The 22,024-nt window shown below is 36.8% G+C and overlaps 1 protein-coding gene across 1 annotated transcript in view; it reads left to right on the plus strand.

Annotated features, from left to right (window-relative positions):
- Nucleotides 1–22,024, plus strand: part of Dph2 (Diphthamide biosynthesis 2) — a 183,223-nt gene that overhangs the window by 134,579 nt on the left and 26,620 nt on the right. The window contains exon 6 of the mRNA XM_067139051.2: nt 13,965–14,124. Coding sequence (XP_066995152.2) covers nt 13,965–14,124 — 160 coding nt within the window. The remainder of the gene's footprint in view (nt 1–13,964; nt 14,125–22,024) is intronic.

Consider the following 22,024-nt stretch of genomic DNA (forward strand, 5'->3'; position numbering starts at 1 on the left):
GGAAAACTGTTTTATACACTTAGACCAGTACTTTAATTCTAATTATAATCTTAATGACATCTCGGAGAAACCTAATATTTTATTTGACTTACTTATCGTTATTCTCAGAAACACTAATCTGACAAATCGGAAATTGATTTTACGTTCAATCCAAGGCACTTTTCCTAAGCGATTACCCCGTTCCCACACCCTTCAGCCCCACCCTAAACGTAGACCCTCCTCCTCCCCGCTCTCTTCCCAACTACATCCATCCCACCTATCCCGCCCTTCCCTTACATTCGAAATCTTCCTCACTCATGTTTCTTTCACATCATTTAGTATTAAAAACTTCATTTTTTGTCCGTATTGACTCAAGATTTTACAATGCTTGGTAAAGCTAAAGGTTCCACCTATTCAATACATTATCATAATGGTCTGTTTAGAACATCACATATTTATTTAACTTATTGTAAAATACATCTTTGGGACCGGTTTCGGCAATCCACTATGCCATCATCAGCCATTGGAAGTTTAATAGCAAGGAACATTCAAAAAAGTAAAAATATGCTATAAAATCAGTATAGAATGTATGTTTGGCATACTTTTAACAGTAAGTCCTATTCTACATGAAAAACATTAAAAATAGCTAGATAACATTGACCCATTGTACTATACAAATAACATGTCTTTTTTTAAAAAATACAGTATTATTTGATGCGTATAAAATTGTTTTGTACTGGCCATGGGTTCACCAGCATCAGGTATTTTAGCTGATATTTATATAGATTTTCTGGAACACACTAAAATTATAAATAATAAGACATTCAATAATATAGCCTTATGGGCCAGGTTTGTAGATGATATATTTATAATAATGGATCAATGCACTACCGATGCCCCTTCCACCTTAATACATCTCAACAACATCGACAATGATATCAAATTTACAATAGAATCCGAAAGTAATAAAACCCTAAATTTTTTAGATCTAACCATTACCAGGCGCCCATCCTCTTTTGAATACAAAATCTACAGAAAACCGACACACACAGCCACGACCATCAAACACGACTCTGAACATCCTCCTAGTCATAAAAGAGCTACATACAATAATTTAATACAGAGAGTATTTAATGTACCCATGTCCAATATAGAACGTAAAAAAGAACTTAACACTATACGCAAGATCGCATCTTACAATGGCTACAACAAATGTTTTATAGAACGCATAATTTATAAATTTAAACACCAACCCAAGACTAAATTAAAAAAAGAAACACCCAAAACAAAAACATATGCTACTTTCACCTTTAACTCTGACATCTTCCGATTAACCAATATTTAAAAAAAAAGAAATGTCAATATTGCCTTCAAAACTAACAATAGAAATTTAGATATTTTCTACAACTCCAAATCGGTTAATGTACAAAACCCATTTGATAGATCAGGTGTATATAGGTTTCATTGCAATGACTGTACCAGTGTTTACCTTGGACAGACTGGGAGATCATTTAATATCAGATACAATGAACATGTCAATGCCATAAAATATAGAAAATTTTCGGCAATAGGCCAGCACATACAGGAATACAAACATCATTTTTACGGTATCAACAAGGACTTGGATATCATCGAAACAATAAATAAAGGCCCACTCCTAGACCTAATGGAGCAATGTTACATTACCCTAGATCAATATTACAATCCTAATTACAATCTAAATGATATTTCGGAAAAACCTACAATTTTATTTCACATGCTTATTTCATTGATTAACAGTTTAAAAATTCCTAAAAATCAATCAGTACATAAAATATTACGTAGCGCGCTAGCTTACTATCCCCGACAAAGCCCACGCCCCCCCCGACACACAGATACACGCGACCACAACCTCTCCTACTTCCCTTTCCCCTACATAATACGCCCCGCCTCACAGCTGAGCCAGCCTGCTGGTGTTTGACATTCAGCATTTGTTCCTCACTCTCTCTACACGCCGTTACATTCAACCTGAGGTGAGTTTCATATCTTCAATTCTTTCCTATAGTACCGCGTTTCATTCTCAATAACTCATACTCAATTTACAACTTCCTTTTTAGGTCCGTGCTGGTTCAAGATTAATACTAATTACTGCCCACTTCCACCTGGCATATAAAATAATATTCAAGATCTCAACCATAGTTTCGGCCTCAGCCATACAGTTATTTATCTTGAAAATGTATTACGAAGCAAGGTTCAAATACTAAAATAAGACTAAACATATCAGAAATCTGCTACTCCTTACATTAGTCAAACATAGACTGTTTTGTCAATAAGTTTTAAGAAAGAAGAACCTGCATATATTATCAAACAGTATAAGTCACATATCATGAGGAACCAAAAAACTGTGCTTTAATAATGGCAGATGTTTTGTAGAATTATATATCAATTTTATATGAACTTCCTGTACATCAACTACACCAAATTTATAGACTTTTTCAATCACCTAAAAAACAATTTTAGACGCACCAAATAATACTGTATTTTTAAAAAAGACTTGTATAATACAATGGGTCAATGTTATCTAGCCATTTTTAATGTCTTTCATGTAGAATAAGACTTGCTGTTTAAAAAACTGTGGTTTAAAGTGGCAAATGCTTTGTAGAATCACTTATCTATTTCATATAAATTTCTTGTACATAAGCTATACCAAATCATAGACTCTTTCAATTATATACAAAACAATTTTAGACACACCAAATAATACTGTATTTTTTCAAAAAAGACATGTTATTTGTATAGTACAATGGGTCAATGTTATCTAGCTATTTTTAATGTTTTTCATGTAGAATAGGACTTGCTGTTAAAAGTATGCCAAACATACATTCTATACTGATTTTATAGCATATTTTTATTTTTTTGAATGTTCCTTGCTATTAAACTTCCAATGGCTGATGATGGCATAGTGGATTGCCGAAACCGGTCCCAAAGATGTATTTTACAATAAGTTAAATATGTGATGTTCTAAACAGACCATTATGATAATGTATTGAATAGGTAGAACCTTTAGCTTTACCAAGCATTGTAAAATCTTTCACATCAGTCATACACTATCAGCCACACTCCTCATACCGCTGCGCAAGATGAGTAACTTTTTGTTGTTCAATCCTCCCCTTTCTTCTTTGATCTTCGCGCTAACATTGGCTTTTTTTCTTATTGTTTATTAGGTCCAATTGCTCCACAATGAACTGAAAATCTTCACCAACCTTTCCTTACAAACATTATTCGACCTTCACGCACTGCGCTTGCCTTCAGTATCTTAGACCTCTACTTGAAGTTCATCCAATGATATGTTTTTAATTTGCTTACATTATGTGTATGACTTATTACCTTTACGTTAGTGTCAGCAAGGCCATACAACTGTTAGAACATACGTGAAAGACATGCATTTTAAAAACAATTAGTACCTAAAACCTATTAGTTTTACTCTAGCGGCATATAAATGCCATACTCTGAAGCATTTGTGCTTGTTTACATCATGTGTATAACTTACAGCCAGAACTGATGTGAAAGATATGCATTTTAGACCAATGAGTACCTAGAAATACATTTGCACTTCTCCAACAGCATGTTCTGAAGCACTTATTTTACAAACTTTTATCATATTTTTGTTTACTTAATTCAGCGCTACACAAGGCCACATACCTTTAGAACTTATGTGAAAGATACACATTTAAGAACCTCAGTATCTGGAGTCAGCTGTAGCTACCCTATAACGGCATTCAATTTGCCAAACCAAAACCAAACCAAACCAAACCCCATGGCACTACAGCCCTTGAAGGGCCTTGGCCTACCAAGCGACCGCTGTTCAGCCCGAAGGCCTGCAGATTACGAGGTGTCGTGTGGTCAGCACGACGATTCCTCTCGGCCATTTTTCTTGGCTTTCTAGACTGGGGCCGCCATCTCACCATCAGATAGCTCCTCAATTCTAATCACGTAGGCTGAGTGGACCTCAAACCAGCCCTCAGGTCCAGGTAAAAATCCCTGACCTGGCCGGGAATCGAACCCGGGGCCTCCGGGTAAGAGGCAGGCACGCTACCCCTACACCATGGGGCCGGCATTCAATTTGCCATAATACTAAAATATGCTTTTATCATCTTTGTGTCTGATCATCATTTAACTTTTAAGCTTGACAATGTCATATTTGTTTATTTTAACTAAAACGTCGTGTCAAAAATGTATTGTTTTAGGACCTTTCGACTGAATTGTATAATTGAATGTTTATGGCTGATGATGACCCCGAATAGGGCCAAAACTGGTACCAAATAAATATTAAACTGTAATGTAAAAAACTGCATTGCAAAAGTATATTGTATTGAATAGGTGGAATTGTAAATTTTACTTATATAAGTACAGTATATATGCAGTCTCCAGTGTCTCCAGAAATTAAACAAATCATCCTCGTATTGCTGCTGTCAAGGAATGCACTTCATCTTGATGCAAGTGAGTCGTCTATTTGCAAAACCGGCCATCTCCCAAAAAAATTGAAATCCACTTTTTGTGCTGAATGTGTTCTCTGTCTACTTTTACACAAGGTGGCAAACTATTAGCTGCAAGCTCAGCCTCCAACCAGCTTATTTACTTCATCAGAGATTGGAGTTAGTTGCAAACACGGCTGTCCGCGTATGGTTATGAGTTGCAGTACCGGCCATCTCCTCCAACGCTAGAGGGCAGAGGAATCGCAGCAATTGTGTGGGAAAGAACAGCTTATTCATGGTGACTATTGAAGGTGTTATAGTTCTGTTGTAAGGAAAGTTGTGGCTTTTATCATAGAACTGAGTAGCTATTATAATTATATTGGGAAAAATGGACACTAAGGTTAATGAAATGACACCTGAAAGGGCCAGAAAAAGGCGATGAAATAGCATCAGCGCTTTATCGTAAGCTAACTACTACTGATATGTCCAATGTTTCATTTTATAAGGTGTTTTGCTGATGGATGAGGGGGGTCGGGGGGGAGAAAAATTCTGTTATGATATCAATGCTCTCCTTTTGGTTTGGCACAAAGGCACCTAGAAGCATTAAGGAAATTGAGTTAATTTTCCCTGTGACAGGCCATTCATTTTTACCATCCGATAGATTTTTCGGACTCATTAAAAAACAAAGAAAGAAAATAGAAACTTTAATACAACCTGAGGAATTTCATATTCTTTCTCATAATGGCATATTATTTCATCTAGGGAAAGATGACAATGTTCCCGACTTTGACTGGGAAACAGAATGTACTTCTATTTTCAAGCCTACAGGGAAATGGCACTTCAAATTTTCTGCTGCGAAAAGGGTTATTTTGACCAAATCAAAAGGAGGCAATTCAGTGTTAAATCAGGGTGAACCCAACTACAGAATAGACGTTGGAACAAAATTAGGAGTTTGTAAGAAAGGCAAAAATATTTTGATGATGAATCCAAAAGTTATACATACTGGTAAAATAGTAAAGAATTTAAAGGCAAAAGATGTTGAATCTCTATTGACTAAACATTTTGGGACTCAGTGGAGAAATGTTGAAGTGCTTAAGTTTTACAAAGAACTCACTGATAACGATAACCTTCCACAAAACAACCCAGAAGATGAGGGAGATGCATGTGAGCACAGTGTAGACAATGGCATTAATGTTTAATGTTTTTTAACGTTTCTTTAGTTTGGTCCAAACCCAGCCATCTCCAAATTTGAACTTTAAATATTTCAAATAATTATACGAATAAAACATTGGCATTCTGTAACATTCATTACAATGCTATTTAGAAGTGACATAGCAAATAAAAATAATTCTAAATCTCTTTATTTAGATTTTATACGTTCTTTCAGTCTCCTGAAAAATTTAACCATTTGGAGATGGCCGGTTTTGCAAATAGACGACTCAAGTGTAATGGACTAGTATAACTTGGAAACAATTCTCTAACCCATCGGTAAATAATGGAAATATCGAGCTCTATTATTATTATTATTATTATTATTATTATTATTATTATTATTATTATTATTATTACTCATGAGGTGTGGCTATGAAGTTGTTTATGTCTATTATTATTATTATGATTATGATTTATGTAGTTATGTCCAGACTTTATTAGGTATAAATCATGGTCTTATTATCTGTGTGTTGTATGTGAGGTTATGTTTTGGCACGTTTGCTTTATGCATATTAATAAGAGTTTATTTGATGTAAGAACACGTAATTAATAATATATAATTTATTATTACCTGTATGTATGATGTGTAAATCCAATGCAGTGTTGTGCAACACAAGGTAATTTTCCAGAACAATGTATCTTTGGCACTAGAAAGTTACATAGAAATCCATTCATTGTGAATAGGCTACTGGAGACTCTCGAAATTACGAGAAAACATGTTGTGCCATATTCTTCTATAAGCCTGGCCAGGCAATGTATATAAAGAGGCAGTCTTGAGGGTTGAGTGGAGTTGTTTTAGTGATAGTGATGAGTGCAAGTCGTTAATCGAGTATGTGAATTTGTTGCATTGGTAGTTGGTTGACATGCAAGTGTTGCAGTTTCTTCTTCTTATTCTTCTTATTCTTCTTAGCAATCAAGTGTTCAAAATGGTAATTTATCGATGTGTGTGTAATGTGTATATAAGGTGTAAATAAAAGTGTACCTACACAATTGACAGCATTTTGTGTGTGCATCTTTGTGGTAACAACAAACTTTCCCCAAACATGAATCATATAAGTCAGGTGACTTTCAATGAGAGCATGATAAATAGATTTTAAAAACTTATGGTTGAATTTATATCTTAGCCTATGAAGCACTCCAATTGCTGGAGTTATTTTTTTGTACCGGTATATGGTTTTAACTTGCTCATTCCAGTCAAGCATTTCATCTATTTTTAAACCTAAAAATTTAGTAAATTGCGCTCTTGGTAAAGGATGATCGAAGAATGTTAATGTAAGATCAAGAGGAGTTGCACATGAAGGCTTGTGAAAAATCATGTAGTTGGTCTTGCTAAGATTAATGGATAGTCTATTGTTTGAAAGCCAAGTTTGTAATAAGCTAATGTCATACTGCATTTTTACCTCAAGTTCTTTAGCAGAGGTACCAACATAGAAAATATTTGTATCATCTGCAAAAAGAGATAATTGTCCTTGTAATTTTAGGGAGCCTATATCTTTCATAAATATTAGAAATAAAATTGGACCCAGTACTGAACCCACACATTGAAATCGCCCGTTAGCACTATCCTTTCCTTGCTGTTGACCCTGACTATGATGTCATTGAATGCTTCATAAAACTTGTCAACTTCATCCTCATCTGCACTCATACATGTTGAATACACTGAGACAATTCTCGTCCTAGTTCCTCCAACTGCCAAATCTACCCACATCATTCGTTCATTTATGTGCCTAACAGAAACTATGTTGCGTGCAATAGTATTCCTGATGAACAGCCGTACCCCACAATCTGCCCTTCCCTTTTTAACCCCATCAAGTACAGTTTATAATCTCTTATCTCTTCCTCGTTATCTTCCCTTACCGAAACATCATTTACTTCTAGCACATCCAGATGCATCCTCTTTACGTACTCGGCCAGTTCTACTTTCTTTCTTCCATAAGCCCCATTAATATTGATAGGTCCCCATCAAATTCCATTTCATTTGCCAAATTGTTTCCAAGGAGTCCCTCACCTGTCAAATGTGAGTGGGACTCCATTAATCCGATAGGTCCGAGGCTTGCTTAAAAAATAAATATATATACCTATGGTCATTACGTGTCAAGAAAAATTGTACTGTCCAACTGTGATTGTGAAGATTTGCAAGGTGATAATCTTCCTCAGAACCTACCTAAGAAGTTGGAAGTAAAAGCCATGACTGCAGAGAGGACGAAATATCTGTTCGACAAATTTCAAGAGTACTGCATGGCAGAAATAGAGGATTCATTGTGTCAATGATCAGGCGACATTAAGGCCACTGAACCTGGGCCTAGTAGCGAGACGGATTGTGTTCGCAAAAGGAAAAACCATGCATAATTAAGAACATTCCAAATAGATGAGCAACAATTTAGTTTTGTTATTACAGGATACAAGATAGATTATTAATCATTAATTGAATACAGACTGTGTATAGTTTGAGAAGGATCTTTTAAAATATCCAACATTATTACATCTTTATTTATTAGTATTATCATTAGCTTTAACATTAGCATTACTGCTATATTATAATTATTGCATCCATATTTTATTTCTACATCTTAAGACAGAACTTCTGCTTGTATGAGTGCCGCAAGACAAAAATTTCCTTCTTTTTTTTTTTTTTTTTTTTTTTTTTTTTTTTTTTTTTTTTTTTCAAATTTTGAACGTTTACTTACTTAATTTTGGAAGAATAAAACTCCTAAATATTTATGAAAATTATTTTAATATTCAAAGCTGGTATTCCTTTAACCAGTGAAACAGTCAGATTTGCTTAAATCTTTAATATGTTATCGGAGTACTATACCCCATTTTCCAATTGATTTTCTCGAAATTCAGTCAATTCTCTCCAACAACTTCAAAGTTGCATAAAGTAATCAGTTTTTAAGCTAGAGATTTCTGGTTTTCATGGAAATGATCATAAATTTATCTACTAAAATGTATCTACTATCAAATATAAAATAAACCAAAAATGTGATTTTCCGACTTAAGGTATGGTTTTTTGGAGATTGTCACATATGATTTAAATATTGATACTACTGGGTGAGTTGGTCGTGCGTTAGGGGCACGCAGCTGTGAGCTTGCATCCGGGAGATAGTGGGTTCGAACCCCACCGTCGGCAGCCCTGAAGATGGATTGCCATGGTTTCCCATTTTCACAACAGGTAAATGCTAGGGCTGCACCTTAATTAAGGTCACAGCTGCTTCATTCGCACTCCTAGCCCTTTCCTATCCCATTGTTGCCATAAGACCTATCGGTGTCGGTGCGACGTAAAGCAGATATATAAAAAAAATATATATTGATACTGTATTATTTTTTCATGTAAAACAAAGACTAAGGCGTGTTTTACATAATGACTATCAGTTTCATTTGATAAAAACCTTAAGAGTTACTGCAATCATTAGGCTACAATTTAGTAAGCCATAATTGATAACACACACACACATCATACATACTGTATGTCGTTTTTTATGAATTGCTTATAAGTGTTACTACTTTTTGAATTTTGTATGAAGGGCATATTAATGTACCATGTCCTTATTACAACAGATCAGTGGAATTACAGTCTAAAAGTACTGTTGTTATTATCAGGGGACAGTTGAATCGAGTCCGGCTCCATGGCTAAATGGTTACCATTGGTTGAACCAAAGGTTCAAGGGTCCCGCGTTCGATTCCTGGTCGGGTTGGGGGTTTTTACATTAGTTAATTCCTCTGACTTGGGGGCTGGGTGTTTGTGACATTTTTCCGCATTAGATTTCATCTTAGATAGGGCCCCATCCTCACAGATGCGCAGGTCACCTGTATGGCGTCAAATCGAAAGACCTGACTCAGTTCTCTCCGGAGTCCACACACCATTAATATGAGAGTTGAACTGAAAAATAAACACAGTTCTTATATGTACAGATACTGCATAGTAAATTAGTTCAGATTGTATCATTATCAATTGGGTCACAAGAGTAACGTGACTTTATATTTTAGGTTATGTAAGTTAGAGAGAGCAGAGCTAGTGGCTTTACGTTGCACTGACACAGATAGGTCTTATTGCGACGATGGGATAGGAAGGGCCTAGGCGTTGGAAGGAAGCAGCCGTGGCCATAAAATACGGAAAACCATCATCAGGGCTGCCGACAGTGGGATTCGAACCTGGATGCAAGCTCACAGTTGTGCGCCTCTAACCGCAAGGCTAACTCACCCGGTGGTTATGTAAGTTAACATGTAAAAAGGAAAATAACACATCTGAATTTTGGTAGAAGTTAAAAGTATAAATGAAAGTTTAAGTGACTGTTCAAGGATGTAGTGACTTGGATCTGTTTGAATTAGTTATATTATGTTACTTTACATTCTGTCAAGTAGTTAAAATGTATAATTGTCTTTTTTTTTACTGAACCTAGCCATGGGTGCTTATGGCCAAAGCGATGGCTCTGTATGTTTGGGAACGTTGTCATCGTTTTAGTGAATGGTGAGCCACCTAGGCCTGTTCTATTATCGTGCGAGTTTGTAGATAAATGTAACAACAAGAGTATAGCCACATTTTTCAAGGATACTCTTGCAGTTCTATGAGAGGAGTAACCGCGGATGTTAACTCGCTCTGGCTATGGAACCAAGCTCTGCATTCAGGAGACGAGTGGGTTTAGAGCTCACCGTTGGCTGTTCTGAGAATGGTTTTCTGTTGCTTCCACTTTCATTTCAAGAGAAATGATGGGACAGTTCCTATTCATAGGCCACAGCCAATTCCTTCCACCTCTTTACTCATTTTAATTCAGCATCATTCATTTCATCTGTGTTAGCTCCTCATCTGAGATTGGTATTAGGAAGAGCATCTGGCTATAAAAAATACCATATAATTTCATCTCACCTCATCCCCGATCCCGTATCAGGAAATGGTACTAAGAGGTAAACAGAAACACTATGGCAGTTCTGTGGCCAAATGGTATCAGATATGAAAATGTGCTCCTGTTTCTCAGTGATGCTGCTTCGTATATAGTGAAAGCTGGTGAAGCGTTGAAAGTAATTTACCCCAAGATGATTCATTTCACTAGTGCAGCCCATCCCCTTCATTGGTGTGTGGAACTTATTCGAGCTAGCTACCTTAAAGTGGACTTTTTAATATCTTCAGTGAAGAAAATGTTTTTTAAAGGCTTCCAGCAGGATTCAGATTGTGAGAGACATGTATTCTGATATGCCACTGCCACCCAGACCAAACATAACTAAATGGGGAACGTGTTTAGAGGCAGTAGCATACTATGCAGTTAACATTGAAGCCATCAAGAATGTGGTAAGTGCTTTTAGACTCTGACAGCACTGCTTCACTTGTATCTGCAAAGTCAGTTATTGGTGACGAAACAGTGAGAAAATTATTTTGTATACGGTACATCCAAGAAAACTTCCCATTTATTACAACTGTGCTAAATTATCTCCATAAGCAACAAACATCTCTGCCCAAAAGCCTTGACATTGTAATGGAGGGGATTGAACATCTCAACTGCTGCAGTAGAAAAGCCAGAAAGGTTGCAAAAGTGGAGCTGAATACAGTTCTAGCCAAGGATCCCCTATGATGACATTTGCAATATCAGTGCCATTTTATGTGGTGAATCAAGTGTGGAACTAGATCTGGATTTTACTCCACAAGTTGTTGCTAGGTTGAGAATGTCCCCATACTCCTTGTGATGTTGAGCAGACTTTCAGTGAATACAGATAAACGTTCACATCTGAACATTTAAAATAATGTTTTGTAACCCACTGCTTCACAAATAGGCAGTTGACATTTAACGATTAAGATGAACAAATTTGTAGCACAGGTTCAAAAAAGTCATTATTTTAATACCCATATCATGTGGCCTTTATGTTAAAGCAACAAATCTTTAACTATACTCTTTTTATAAGTATGAAAATTTGATACAATACAGATATCCTTTACATTATTATGCACCATTTATATTTTTTTAAATTAATCCATATTTTACTCCATGTTTCAAAAATGTTCAGCTTGTATATACAGTATGTACAGTTGCTCAGAAAATAATGAGCACATGGTTCCATGCAGGTACACTTTTCTCAGAAGCAATTGAACCAATAGATATAATATTTCTTGTGGGTATCTATGGGATTTGTATCTGAATGGGAGGTGAATGATATTTTGATAACAAATAAAATTACAGAAGTCTGATAAAATGTTAAATGCAAGGAGCATACAATACCGTGTGCTCATTCTTTTTTTTGAATGACTATTACATACTGTATTTAGCTACTTTTATTACTTATAAATTCTAGCCCTGTTTATAATCTATAAAGCATACATACATATATCTACTCTAAATATTGTAATGACCCTATTGCGTCTTACATGAACATATTCTTATGAAAACTAAGTTGTGCATTTGTGTTTTAATGTTTGTCCTTGTGTCCTCTTTCTGAGTATAATTTTGTTCCCACACTGACCTGTTGATCATATTGTGTGTTCCTTTCCATGTTCAACATTTTTCTATATATGACTTGATTTGACACTTGTTTGTTCATTTCCATTACTATATTGACCTGTTGGGTTCCTTTTCTCCTTTTGTGTTTGTTCCATGTGCCTAGTCTTTTACCACGTGCTTTCATTTTTATCTTTTTGTCTCTTCCTGTTTCCTTTGTTCGTCCATCTTTCTTCTTATCGCACACTTCCCGCGTCAAGACTGAAAATCTGTCGAGATGGCCCCTCAACAAGTCCTGAAGCCCACCCTCCTGATGAAGCTGGGAGGCAGAAACGAGTTTGTTGGGGCCTGAGAAAAAGTTAATGTAGAAGAACTGGGCTTGATGAGGAGAGAGCCTGTCTGCTTGAAGATGTGGGGATTGTACTTATTCTTCTCCTTTTTGTTTTTATGTTTCTCCTAGTTTCCTCTTCCTATACTGACCTGTCATTGGTTCATCCTGTATGTTTTCCTTTTCCTGAAAACTCCCTGTTGGACAGCAAGCAATTCTTCCTACCAGTTGTTACCATGCATGAGGTTAAATTAGCACTGAACTCAAAATGTATGGGGTGAGAAACAAATAACTGACTTCAGGACACTTTTGCCATTTAATTACCAAAGTGTGAAACGACTTCATTTGACTCTTGTTTGTTCCTTTTAACCAGGTGTATGCATAAGTATTTTCCGGTTTCACTAAGAGATGGCGCCAGCGAACAGTACACAGCATATGAATTTGACACATACGTCAGTTTGTTCGTCTGACAACCTACCAACACACACAAGTTCAGTCCACTATCATCTGTGTTGTATTGTTCGGTGATCGTGTCGACGTTTGTGCCTAAAAAATAACATTTTCTTATTTATTCAAAAGAAAAAGGCTGTGGAAAGTAATTGTTTGCTGGTAGAAACATATAGTCAACACGCTCCATCGATTTGAACATGTGAGACATGGTTTTGACAATTTAAACATGGTGATTTCAATGTGAAAGACAGTGCGCGCTCTGATAGACCACAAAAGTGCGAAGACAAGCAATTGCAGGCATTCCTGGATTATGACCCAACTCAAACTCAACTATCGCCAACAATTGATTCATTTAAATCACGCATTCATTGAAAGACAACCAGAATGGGCCAGAAGACATGGCAAAGTGATTTTTTGTTACACGACATTGCGCCGTCTCACATAGCAAAACCAGTGAAAGACCCCTTGAAATCGCTTGGATGGGACATCGTTCCGCATTCACCCTACTGCCCCGACCTGGCACCATCTGACTGTCATATCTTCGCATCAATGGGGCACGCACTCGCAGAGCAGCACTTCAGCTATTTGGAGGAAGTTGGAAAATGGCTTGACGAATGTTTGCCATAAAAGACAAGCAGTTTTTCTGGCATGGTATTCATAACTCACCTGAAAGATGCACGAAGTATGTAGAAGCCAATGGCCAACATTTTGAATAAACAAAAAATGAATTTCCCTTGAAAATTATGTTTCTCCATTACCACAAAAACCGGCAAAAACTTAGGCATACACCTGGTATTACCTGTGCCTTGTCAAAATGTTGTTCAATGTAAGCCACTATTTTCTTTTTATGAATTTACTGGAGGAACTTAGTTCCATGAAAAATAAGGGGTTTCTTTATTATCATTATTATAAAAATTCACTTACGCTTTTTCCTCAGTCATTTACAGTGGTTGTCATCGCGGCTGATTATCTTTCACATTTCAAAACCTAAGTTTATTTGTTTAATTACCCACCCAAGAATTGGGGCTCTTAAATTAGCCAACTGATAAGTACAATTTATTCAAGTAATGCTAAAAATTTGAATGTTATAGTTTGTATCTCACTTGTTACATGTTCCAGGTGGAAGTGTTTGTGTTAGTCGCTTGTCCTGAAAGCTCCCTATTGGACAGCAAGGAATTCTTTCAACCAATTGTTACCATGCATGAGGTTGAATTAGCACTGAACTCACAATATGTATGGGGTGAGAAACATGTAACTGACTTCAGGACACTTTTGCCAGGTAAGACCAAAGTGTGAAAAGGAAATAGATATCAGTCTTTGTACCACACACATCTATCACTCCACGTGAAGATGGTGAACTCGTAATATGCTGTCCCATTGCATGTTACTTTGTAACCAAACATGTTTATCATGAACAACTGTATAGTAATTTCCACGTAAGGAAATAGCCCAGAAAGTAAATATCGCCACCCGATGCTCTTCTTTTCTCTTTTTTGTAATGGCTGATCACTGCTGCCAACCTGCCTGGTAACATATTAAAATCACCAGACATAACCATAACAAACTAACCTCAATGTAGGAAACACCGATAATCAATGTTTCCCTACCCTAGTAAATGATAAAAGATAAGATCAAATAAATGAAGATAATTAAATATCTCGTCGATTTCCACGCTCAATGAGGAATTAAGGAAATAAACACACTTTCTCACTCAAATTATCCGTCTTTATTTTGATATACACTAGGCGTACTATAACCATATTCTTGACAAGAGGGGCGTGTTAAACGATGCAGTTTATTTAATAAGTCTTTGCAGTGTGATTTTAGAAAGTTCCAGACATCCAATGACTTCCCTTTCTTTTGCGCGAACATTTCCTTCTCTCTTCAACACCGGTAACCAGTAAGGAGAGAAATTATTGGGCATATTTTCAGCCTGCAGGCTGGTTATATCTTCAAGCTTATCAGGAAACATATAGGAATACTAATGTGCCAAGCTCCGTGAACGGAAATTAGGTCAGGTTTCAAGTTCACTGCGGATTTGAAAATAATAATGTTATAAGTTCTACTGCCAAAATTTCGTCCCGCAAGAGTTATTTCGTGTACCGGTAGATGTAGACATGAGACTGACGTACTTGAGCACTTGAATCATTTCACGCAAACAATGTTAATGCATTATCCGAACATGCCACAATTCTACTTACTTGGTATTAGCCAAATAGATTTACAATCCCACAGAAAAAGAAAATATGCTTTAAATATTCTCGCAAATGTATCACTAGTGACTTTAACGGCGATGCGGTGGCAACACACAATTCATGCTAGAACAGTGATTGAACGTTGCCAACGTGCCAGATTAACGGTTAATGTAAGACGTCGTATCGGCAAGTAGGGTCCCTAAACTGTATGGTTACCGACACTGAAAAAGACCTGCAAAATACCCAACAGCAAGAAAAGTAACTATAAATCGATACCTTAATATTACAGGGGAGAAAGGGTAAGGTTGCACCCTTAGGGTACGTCCTTACACGGAGAGGGCTATACATGACTGATCATCTTGTGTATGGTAAACATAATTTATTTGAAACAACTTTTCTTTTCTGATTTCAAACTTCAGTGCAGTTCAGTTAACCTACCAGCATATTTAATAAGAATATAACTTCAGAGCTCCCCTGTGAATCATGTGACATTGCCGCAGTGGGGAGGCTTGCGCGCCCCAGTGAAGCAGATAGCTGAACCATACATGCAACCATATCGGAGTGGTATCTGTCGATTGATCAGACTAACGAATGGTTTGTTAAAAGGGTGGTAGCAGCCTTTCGAAAGTTTCAAGGGTGGCAGTGTGGATGATTGACTGATGTGGCCTTGTAATAATGTTCAGCATTGCTTACTTGTTTTGATACTGCTACGTGGCTGAAAACAATGGGAACTACAGCCATAACTTACTCCCGAGGACATGCAGCTCTCCTTGTATAAATGAATGATGTACTGATGATGGCTTCCTTCTGGGTAAAATATTCCGGAGGTAAAATAGAACCCCATTTGGATCTCCGGGATGGGACTACACAGGAGGGGGCAAACATCAGGAAGATCAATGCTGACATTCTGTGAGTCGGAGCGTGGAATGTTAGGAGTTTGAAATGCTGTAGGTTAGAGAATCTGAAAAAAGGGAAATGGATAGACTAAAATTAGATGCAGTTGGTATAAGTGAAGTACATTGACAAGAAGAGCAGGATTTTTAGTCAGGTGACTACAGAATTATCAACACAAAATAGGAAATGCAGTAGTTGGTTTAATAATGAATAAAAAAAGTCGCAGGGCAGGGGGGAAGCTGCTACGACCAGCATAGTGAACATATCGTTGTTGTCAAGATAGACATCAAGCCAATGCCCACCACAATAGTGCACGTTTTTATGCGTACTAGTTCAGCAGAAGATGAATATATGAAGAGATAGAAGATGTAATAGAATATGTAAAAGGAGATGAGAATCTAATAGCGGTGAGAGATTGGAACGCAGTGGTAGGCCAAGCAAGAGAAGGTAATGCCGTAGCAGAATTCAGGCTGGACAAAGGAATGAAAGAGGAAGTTGGCTAGTTGAATTCTGCACAGATCATAATTTAGTCCTTGCTAATACTTGGTTCAAACACCACAAACAGCAGCTGTACACGTCAACAAGACCTGGAGGTACAGAAACAAGGTGTTGTATTGCAAGATGTTTCCAGGAACAGACATGGACACTGACCACAATGTGGTGGTCATGAAATGTCATCTGAAGTTGAAGAAATTGAAATTGAAGAAATGAAAGAAATGAAAGAATGCAAGAAGATGGGTCCTAGATAAGTAGAAAGAAAAGAGTGTGAGGGATTGTTTCAAGGAATATATTGCCCAAGAACTAAATTAAAAGGCTGAAGGAAACACAATAGATTGAGAGTGGACAGTCATGAAGAAAGAGATCAATAGGGCTGCTGAAGAAAGGTAAGATCAGATAAGAATCAGTGGTTAACTCGGAAGATACTAGACCTGATTCATGAACTGCGGAAATACCAGAATGTAAAAAATGAGGAGCGCAGAAAAGAATACATGTGATTAAAGAATGAAGTTGATAGAAAATGCAGGTCAGCTAAGGAAGAATGTCTGAAAGAGAAGTGCAAGGATGTTGAAGGTGGTTTAGTCGTAGGAAAGGTAGATGCCGCATTAGGAAAATCAGGAAACCTTTGGAGAAAGGAAAACTAGGTGTATGAATATTAAGAGCTCTGAAGGAAAACCACTTCTAGGAAAAGAAGACAAGGCAGGAAGGTGGCAGGAACATATCCAAGAGTAGTATCAGGTTAAAGAAGTAGATGATAGGGTTCTAGAACAAGAAGAAGCTGTTGATGCTGATGAAATGGGAGACCCAATTTTGAGGTCAAAATTCAACAGAGCTTTGAGACACCAAAATAGGAACAATAAACCTGCAATTGATGACCTATGCTTAGAATGACTGACCGCGATAGGAGAAACCAGCACAGGGAGGTTATTCCACTTAGTGTGTAAAAAGGAAGATACAGGAGAAGTGCCATCTGATTTTAGAGAGAATGTTGTTATACCTACAAGAAATCAGGGGCTGACAAGTGTGAAAACTACCGCACCATTAGTTTAATATTTCATGCTTGCAAAATTTTAACATATGTTATTTACAGCAGAATGGATGGACAAGTTCAAGCTGAACACGTAGGAACACGTGAAGCAATCCTGACTTTACGTCTTATCTTAGAGAATCGAATTGAGAAAGAATATGTAATGAATATGACAAACAGATTAGTGTAGATGTAGGATGCGGTAGTCACATAGAAATGAAAAGGTTAGCATAGAATAGGGTGGTATGGACTGCTGCATCAAACCAGTGTATGGACTGATGACCCAAGCAACAAAAACAACTTGAAAAAATGAAATGCCATTCATAGATCTAGGAAAGGCATTTGATAATGTTGATTGGACCAAGCCATTTGTGATTCTGAAGGTGATCGGGATTGGATACCGAGAAAGAAGAATTGTCTACAATCTGTATAAAAATCAGTCTACCGTGTAAGAATAGAAGGCTATGTAAAAGCAGCAGCAATCCAGAGAAAGTAGTGAGGCAAGGCTGCAGTTTGTCCCCCCTCCTTTTCAATATTTACACAGAACTTGTAATAAAGGAAAGAAAAACTCTGAGATTTGCCAATTATATTGATATATTATCTGAGTCTGCAGGAGATCTGGAGGAATTGCTGAATGGTATGACACATTCCTGTAGAAGGAGTACAAGATGAAAATAAATCAATCTGAAACAATGGTAATGGAGTGCAATCGAATGAAATCTGGTGATGCAGGAAATATTAAGTTAGGAAATGAAGTCTTTAAGGAACTGGATGATTATTGTTACTTTGTTTGTTAGCAGAAATAAGGAGGACGTAAAATGCAGACTAGCACAAGCAAGGAAGGGCCTTTCTTAAGAAAAGACATTTGCTCACTTCGAACATTGGTATAGGAATTAGGGAGACTTTAGTCTTGAGCACGGCATTGTATGGAACTGAAACTTGGATGATAACTAGCTCAGAAAGAAATAGAATAGAAGCTTTTGAAATGTGGTGTTACAGAAGAATGCTAAAGGTGAGATGGGTAGATTGACTCACAAATAAATAGATAGTGAATCGAATTATTGAGAGGAGAACGATTTGGCAAAATTTGACCAGAAGAAGAAACAGAATGATAGGGCACATCTTAAGACACCCTGGCCTTGTTTAGTTAGTTTTTGGGGAAGTGAAGGCAGTAAAAACGGCAGGGGTAGACCAAGGTATGAATATGACAAACAGATTAGTGTAGATGTAGGATGCAGTAGTCACATAGAAATGAAAAGGTTAGCATAGAATAGGGGGGTATGGACTGCTGCATCAAACCAGTGTATGGACTGATGACCCAAGCAACAAAAACAACTTGAAAAAATGAAATGTGCTTTCAGTTTGCAAAAATCCACTCAAGGGAAATGTAGCTTTAAAAGAATATGACCGATCTTTGTGAAGTAGCTACTTATGTATTACACGTGCATTGAATGTGCAGTGAAGTAACCACGACCTCCGTCAAAATCATCATTGATGATGGGCAATTATTGGCTCTGGACAGGTCCTACTTCATCAGGTCTATCCCCTTCATATTCAATATCTCCGATAGGCGGAGCATCGCTCATCATGCCTTCGGTTTCTTCTACTGGGGTATCAAATCCCTGGCACCTCACATTTTCATAATTAACCAACTGTAACTCTACAGAGCAGACGTCAACAAACCTTATCATGTTGGCAGGGTAATCAGTTATTCCTCTATATTTTACAAGAAAATCACATCCCAATATAACGTTGAACCTTCATCTGAGGTAATACTGGAAATATGTATTTAAATAGGATACCTTCAATTTCAAACTCCACAAATGCCTGTAATTTGCATTTGATACTTTTATCTGGTACAATTCCCTTTATTTTCACCTGAGCGACAGGTATTATAAGTACATCATCTTTCCCCGTTACGTTCACCATCAATTTGTCAGAAATCAGGGATGCCTGAACGTCAGAATCTATCAAAGAAGTAACATTGATATGGCTTATTTTAATGTTGATGACCAGAAGACTACGCTGGATTTTTGGTTGTGCTGGTATGGGGTCTTCATACAATAATTCTGTTCCATCCAGATACCAGTAGTTGATAGCTGTAGTACAGAGTACCTCTCCATCGCTTCGGATTTTAGGCAATCTCTTTTTTGTGTCATTGGTGTTTTTTTTATTGCACCCTTTGATTCGGGATTTGTTTCAGACGTATTGTTTTGCCTCCTAATGTTTTCTTGGTATTCCAAAGAAACAGTGCCTGGTAATCTTTCATCCTTATTTCGGTTCTGAATGTGTTCATGTGTCTCTCTCCATCACTTTTCAAGTTCCGCCCTCTGGGAATTTTTATCACGGTTTGATGTGTTTGTAGGTTACCTCCAAGTTTGCTCTCGTTTGTATGGTGTTCCTCCTGGTGGACATCTCCTGAATCTCCTATGACAATATGGTGGGTCTCTTTGAAATTCTCTCGCGTCTTGAGGTTCGAGGTTCGGTCTAACTTGGGTCTTAACTTCTAAATGATTGGCTGTAACATCTTTTGTTTTGCTTCGTTTCGGTAAATTCTGCATATGTGCAGGGTCAAGCCTCCGCAGAACGTCGTCTAGCTGTTCCAGATCTTGCACGTTGGCCGCTACCAAGATTTCCTGTACATTCGCTGGAAATTGCAATGTCACCACCTGTATTAATTCTTGCTCCGGTAGGGGAGGGTAAAAAAATTGCATCTTCTTAATTGCAAAATCAGAAAATCAGAATAACGTGAAGAATTTATAGCTGTATTATATGAAGCGTATAGTTTCAAACATGGCCAAGTCCGTTGAGCTGTTTTTTTTCAGGAGAAGCAAAAAACTCGTTTAGGTTATTAATTCATATATATTCAGACACTTTAATCTTTATGTTGCTTAGCAGAGGCTTCTGATTCATTACCATACAATTTTTACAGTCTAAATATATTACATGAATTGAAAAATGTTTTTAAAATTTGGACTTGACCATGTTTGAAACTAACTCTGGGACTTGGCCGATTTTGAAACTTACGTAAGAGGACTTGGCCATCTTTGAAACGTATATTAAAAAATTTGGCCTAATACCTAAAGAAAAAAGAAATCTAGATTAGGCCTATTTTCCATTTTGGCTTTATTTAGAACAAATATGATTAAAAATTATATATGATTTAGTGAAAAATCTTTTTAAAGATTATTATTTTAAACATTATGTTTGTGTAAAATTACCCAACATTGTAACCAATGTAGAGGCTAATTAACATTTAAATAGCGTATATTTTGCAAATATATGGATTCATGTAGCTACTTCAATGTATATTCTTCATATTATACCTATTCAGTACCATCGCGCCTTCGAAACATATCACCGAACCTTGATTAAATCACCACTAACAACACGTTGTTGATTGTACTCATCTCAGCTGTTTACCCTCATGCGCTTCAAGGTGGAAAGATCACGTTGCCGCTTTCTGGTACGGCGTTTATTAATTTCCTCCATTTTATTGCACAGCAAATATGAATACTATTAAAAACGACCAATTGATTATGTATATATTTATTATTTATAGAATATTTATTAAAATACACGCAAACAAAACCACCACATGTGACTCGAACAAACGTCAGGCCGCCATATTACCGGAAGAAAACACGTAACTAGATAGCGCAGGATTATTGGCCCGTGTGGGTTAACAGGGACTTGGCCGACTTTGATATGAAACCTCATTCTTTGCTGCAATTTTAAATGTAATCTGGCCGGATTTGAAACCCACCTTCGTTCCCGCTGTATTCATCTTGTAAAGAGCAATACATGGAAGTCAAAACATCAGAACGTGAAAAAGATGGACTTGGTCGTGTTTGAAACTATACGCCTCATATTTCTGAGAATATAATTGAAGTTTAATTAAATGCTGCATTTCTGTGTTCCAAAACCTTTTGATTAGTCCCTCTTTAAACTCATCGTAAGTCTTTATATTAAATTGAAATGCAGTGTACCACGTTAATGCCCGTCCTTCTAATAACCTGGACGCTATGCGTAACAGATGATCGGGACTTACATGATTTTCCTGGAAATATTCCTCTACATTAAGAAGGAATTCCTTTGCTGTATATTCTTCCTTCCTGGAAAATTTCACTGTTTTATCGTCTGATATCCTCATTACTGAAGAAATGTTAGGTTTTTTCCACTAACTCCTTGGAAATTAGATGATAATACGTCCTTTTCTATCTGAGATACTTTGTTGTTCAGTGTTTCTATTTTCCCTTATAGTTCAACTTTAATAGTCTTGACTTGTTCTCATACTGAATTTTCGACTTCTTTAACTTATTCTTCAAGTTCCTGTTTAACGCCTGTTACATCATGACCTATATGAGTAATTTGAGTATGTTTAAATTTAAATCTAAGAATTTCATTTTTGTCCGTATTGAACTGAGAATGGAAGATAGGAAACTTAAAAGGGTCCACCTTTTTGTATTGAAAAGGTGGACCCTTTTAAGTTTCCTATCTTCTAATTTGAGTATGGGCACTCTTTAGCCGAAACTCTGTTTATCAGCTTCTACTTGCTGTGTTTT

This window comes from Anabrus simplex, chromosome 2, assembly GCF_040414725.1.
Source record: "Anabrus simplex isolate iqAnaSimp1 chromosome 2, ASM4041472v1, whole genome shotgun sequence".
Taxonomy (NCBI): Eukaryota; Metazoa; Arthropoda; class Insecta; order Orthoptera; family Tettigoniidae; genus Anabrus; species Anabrus simplex.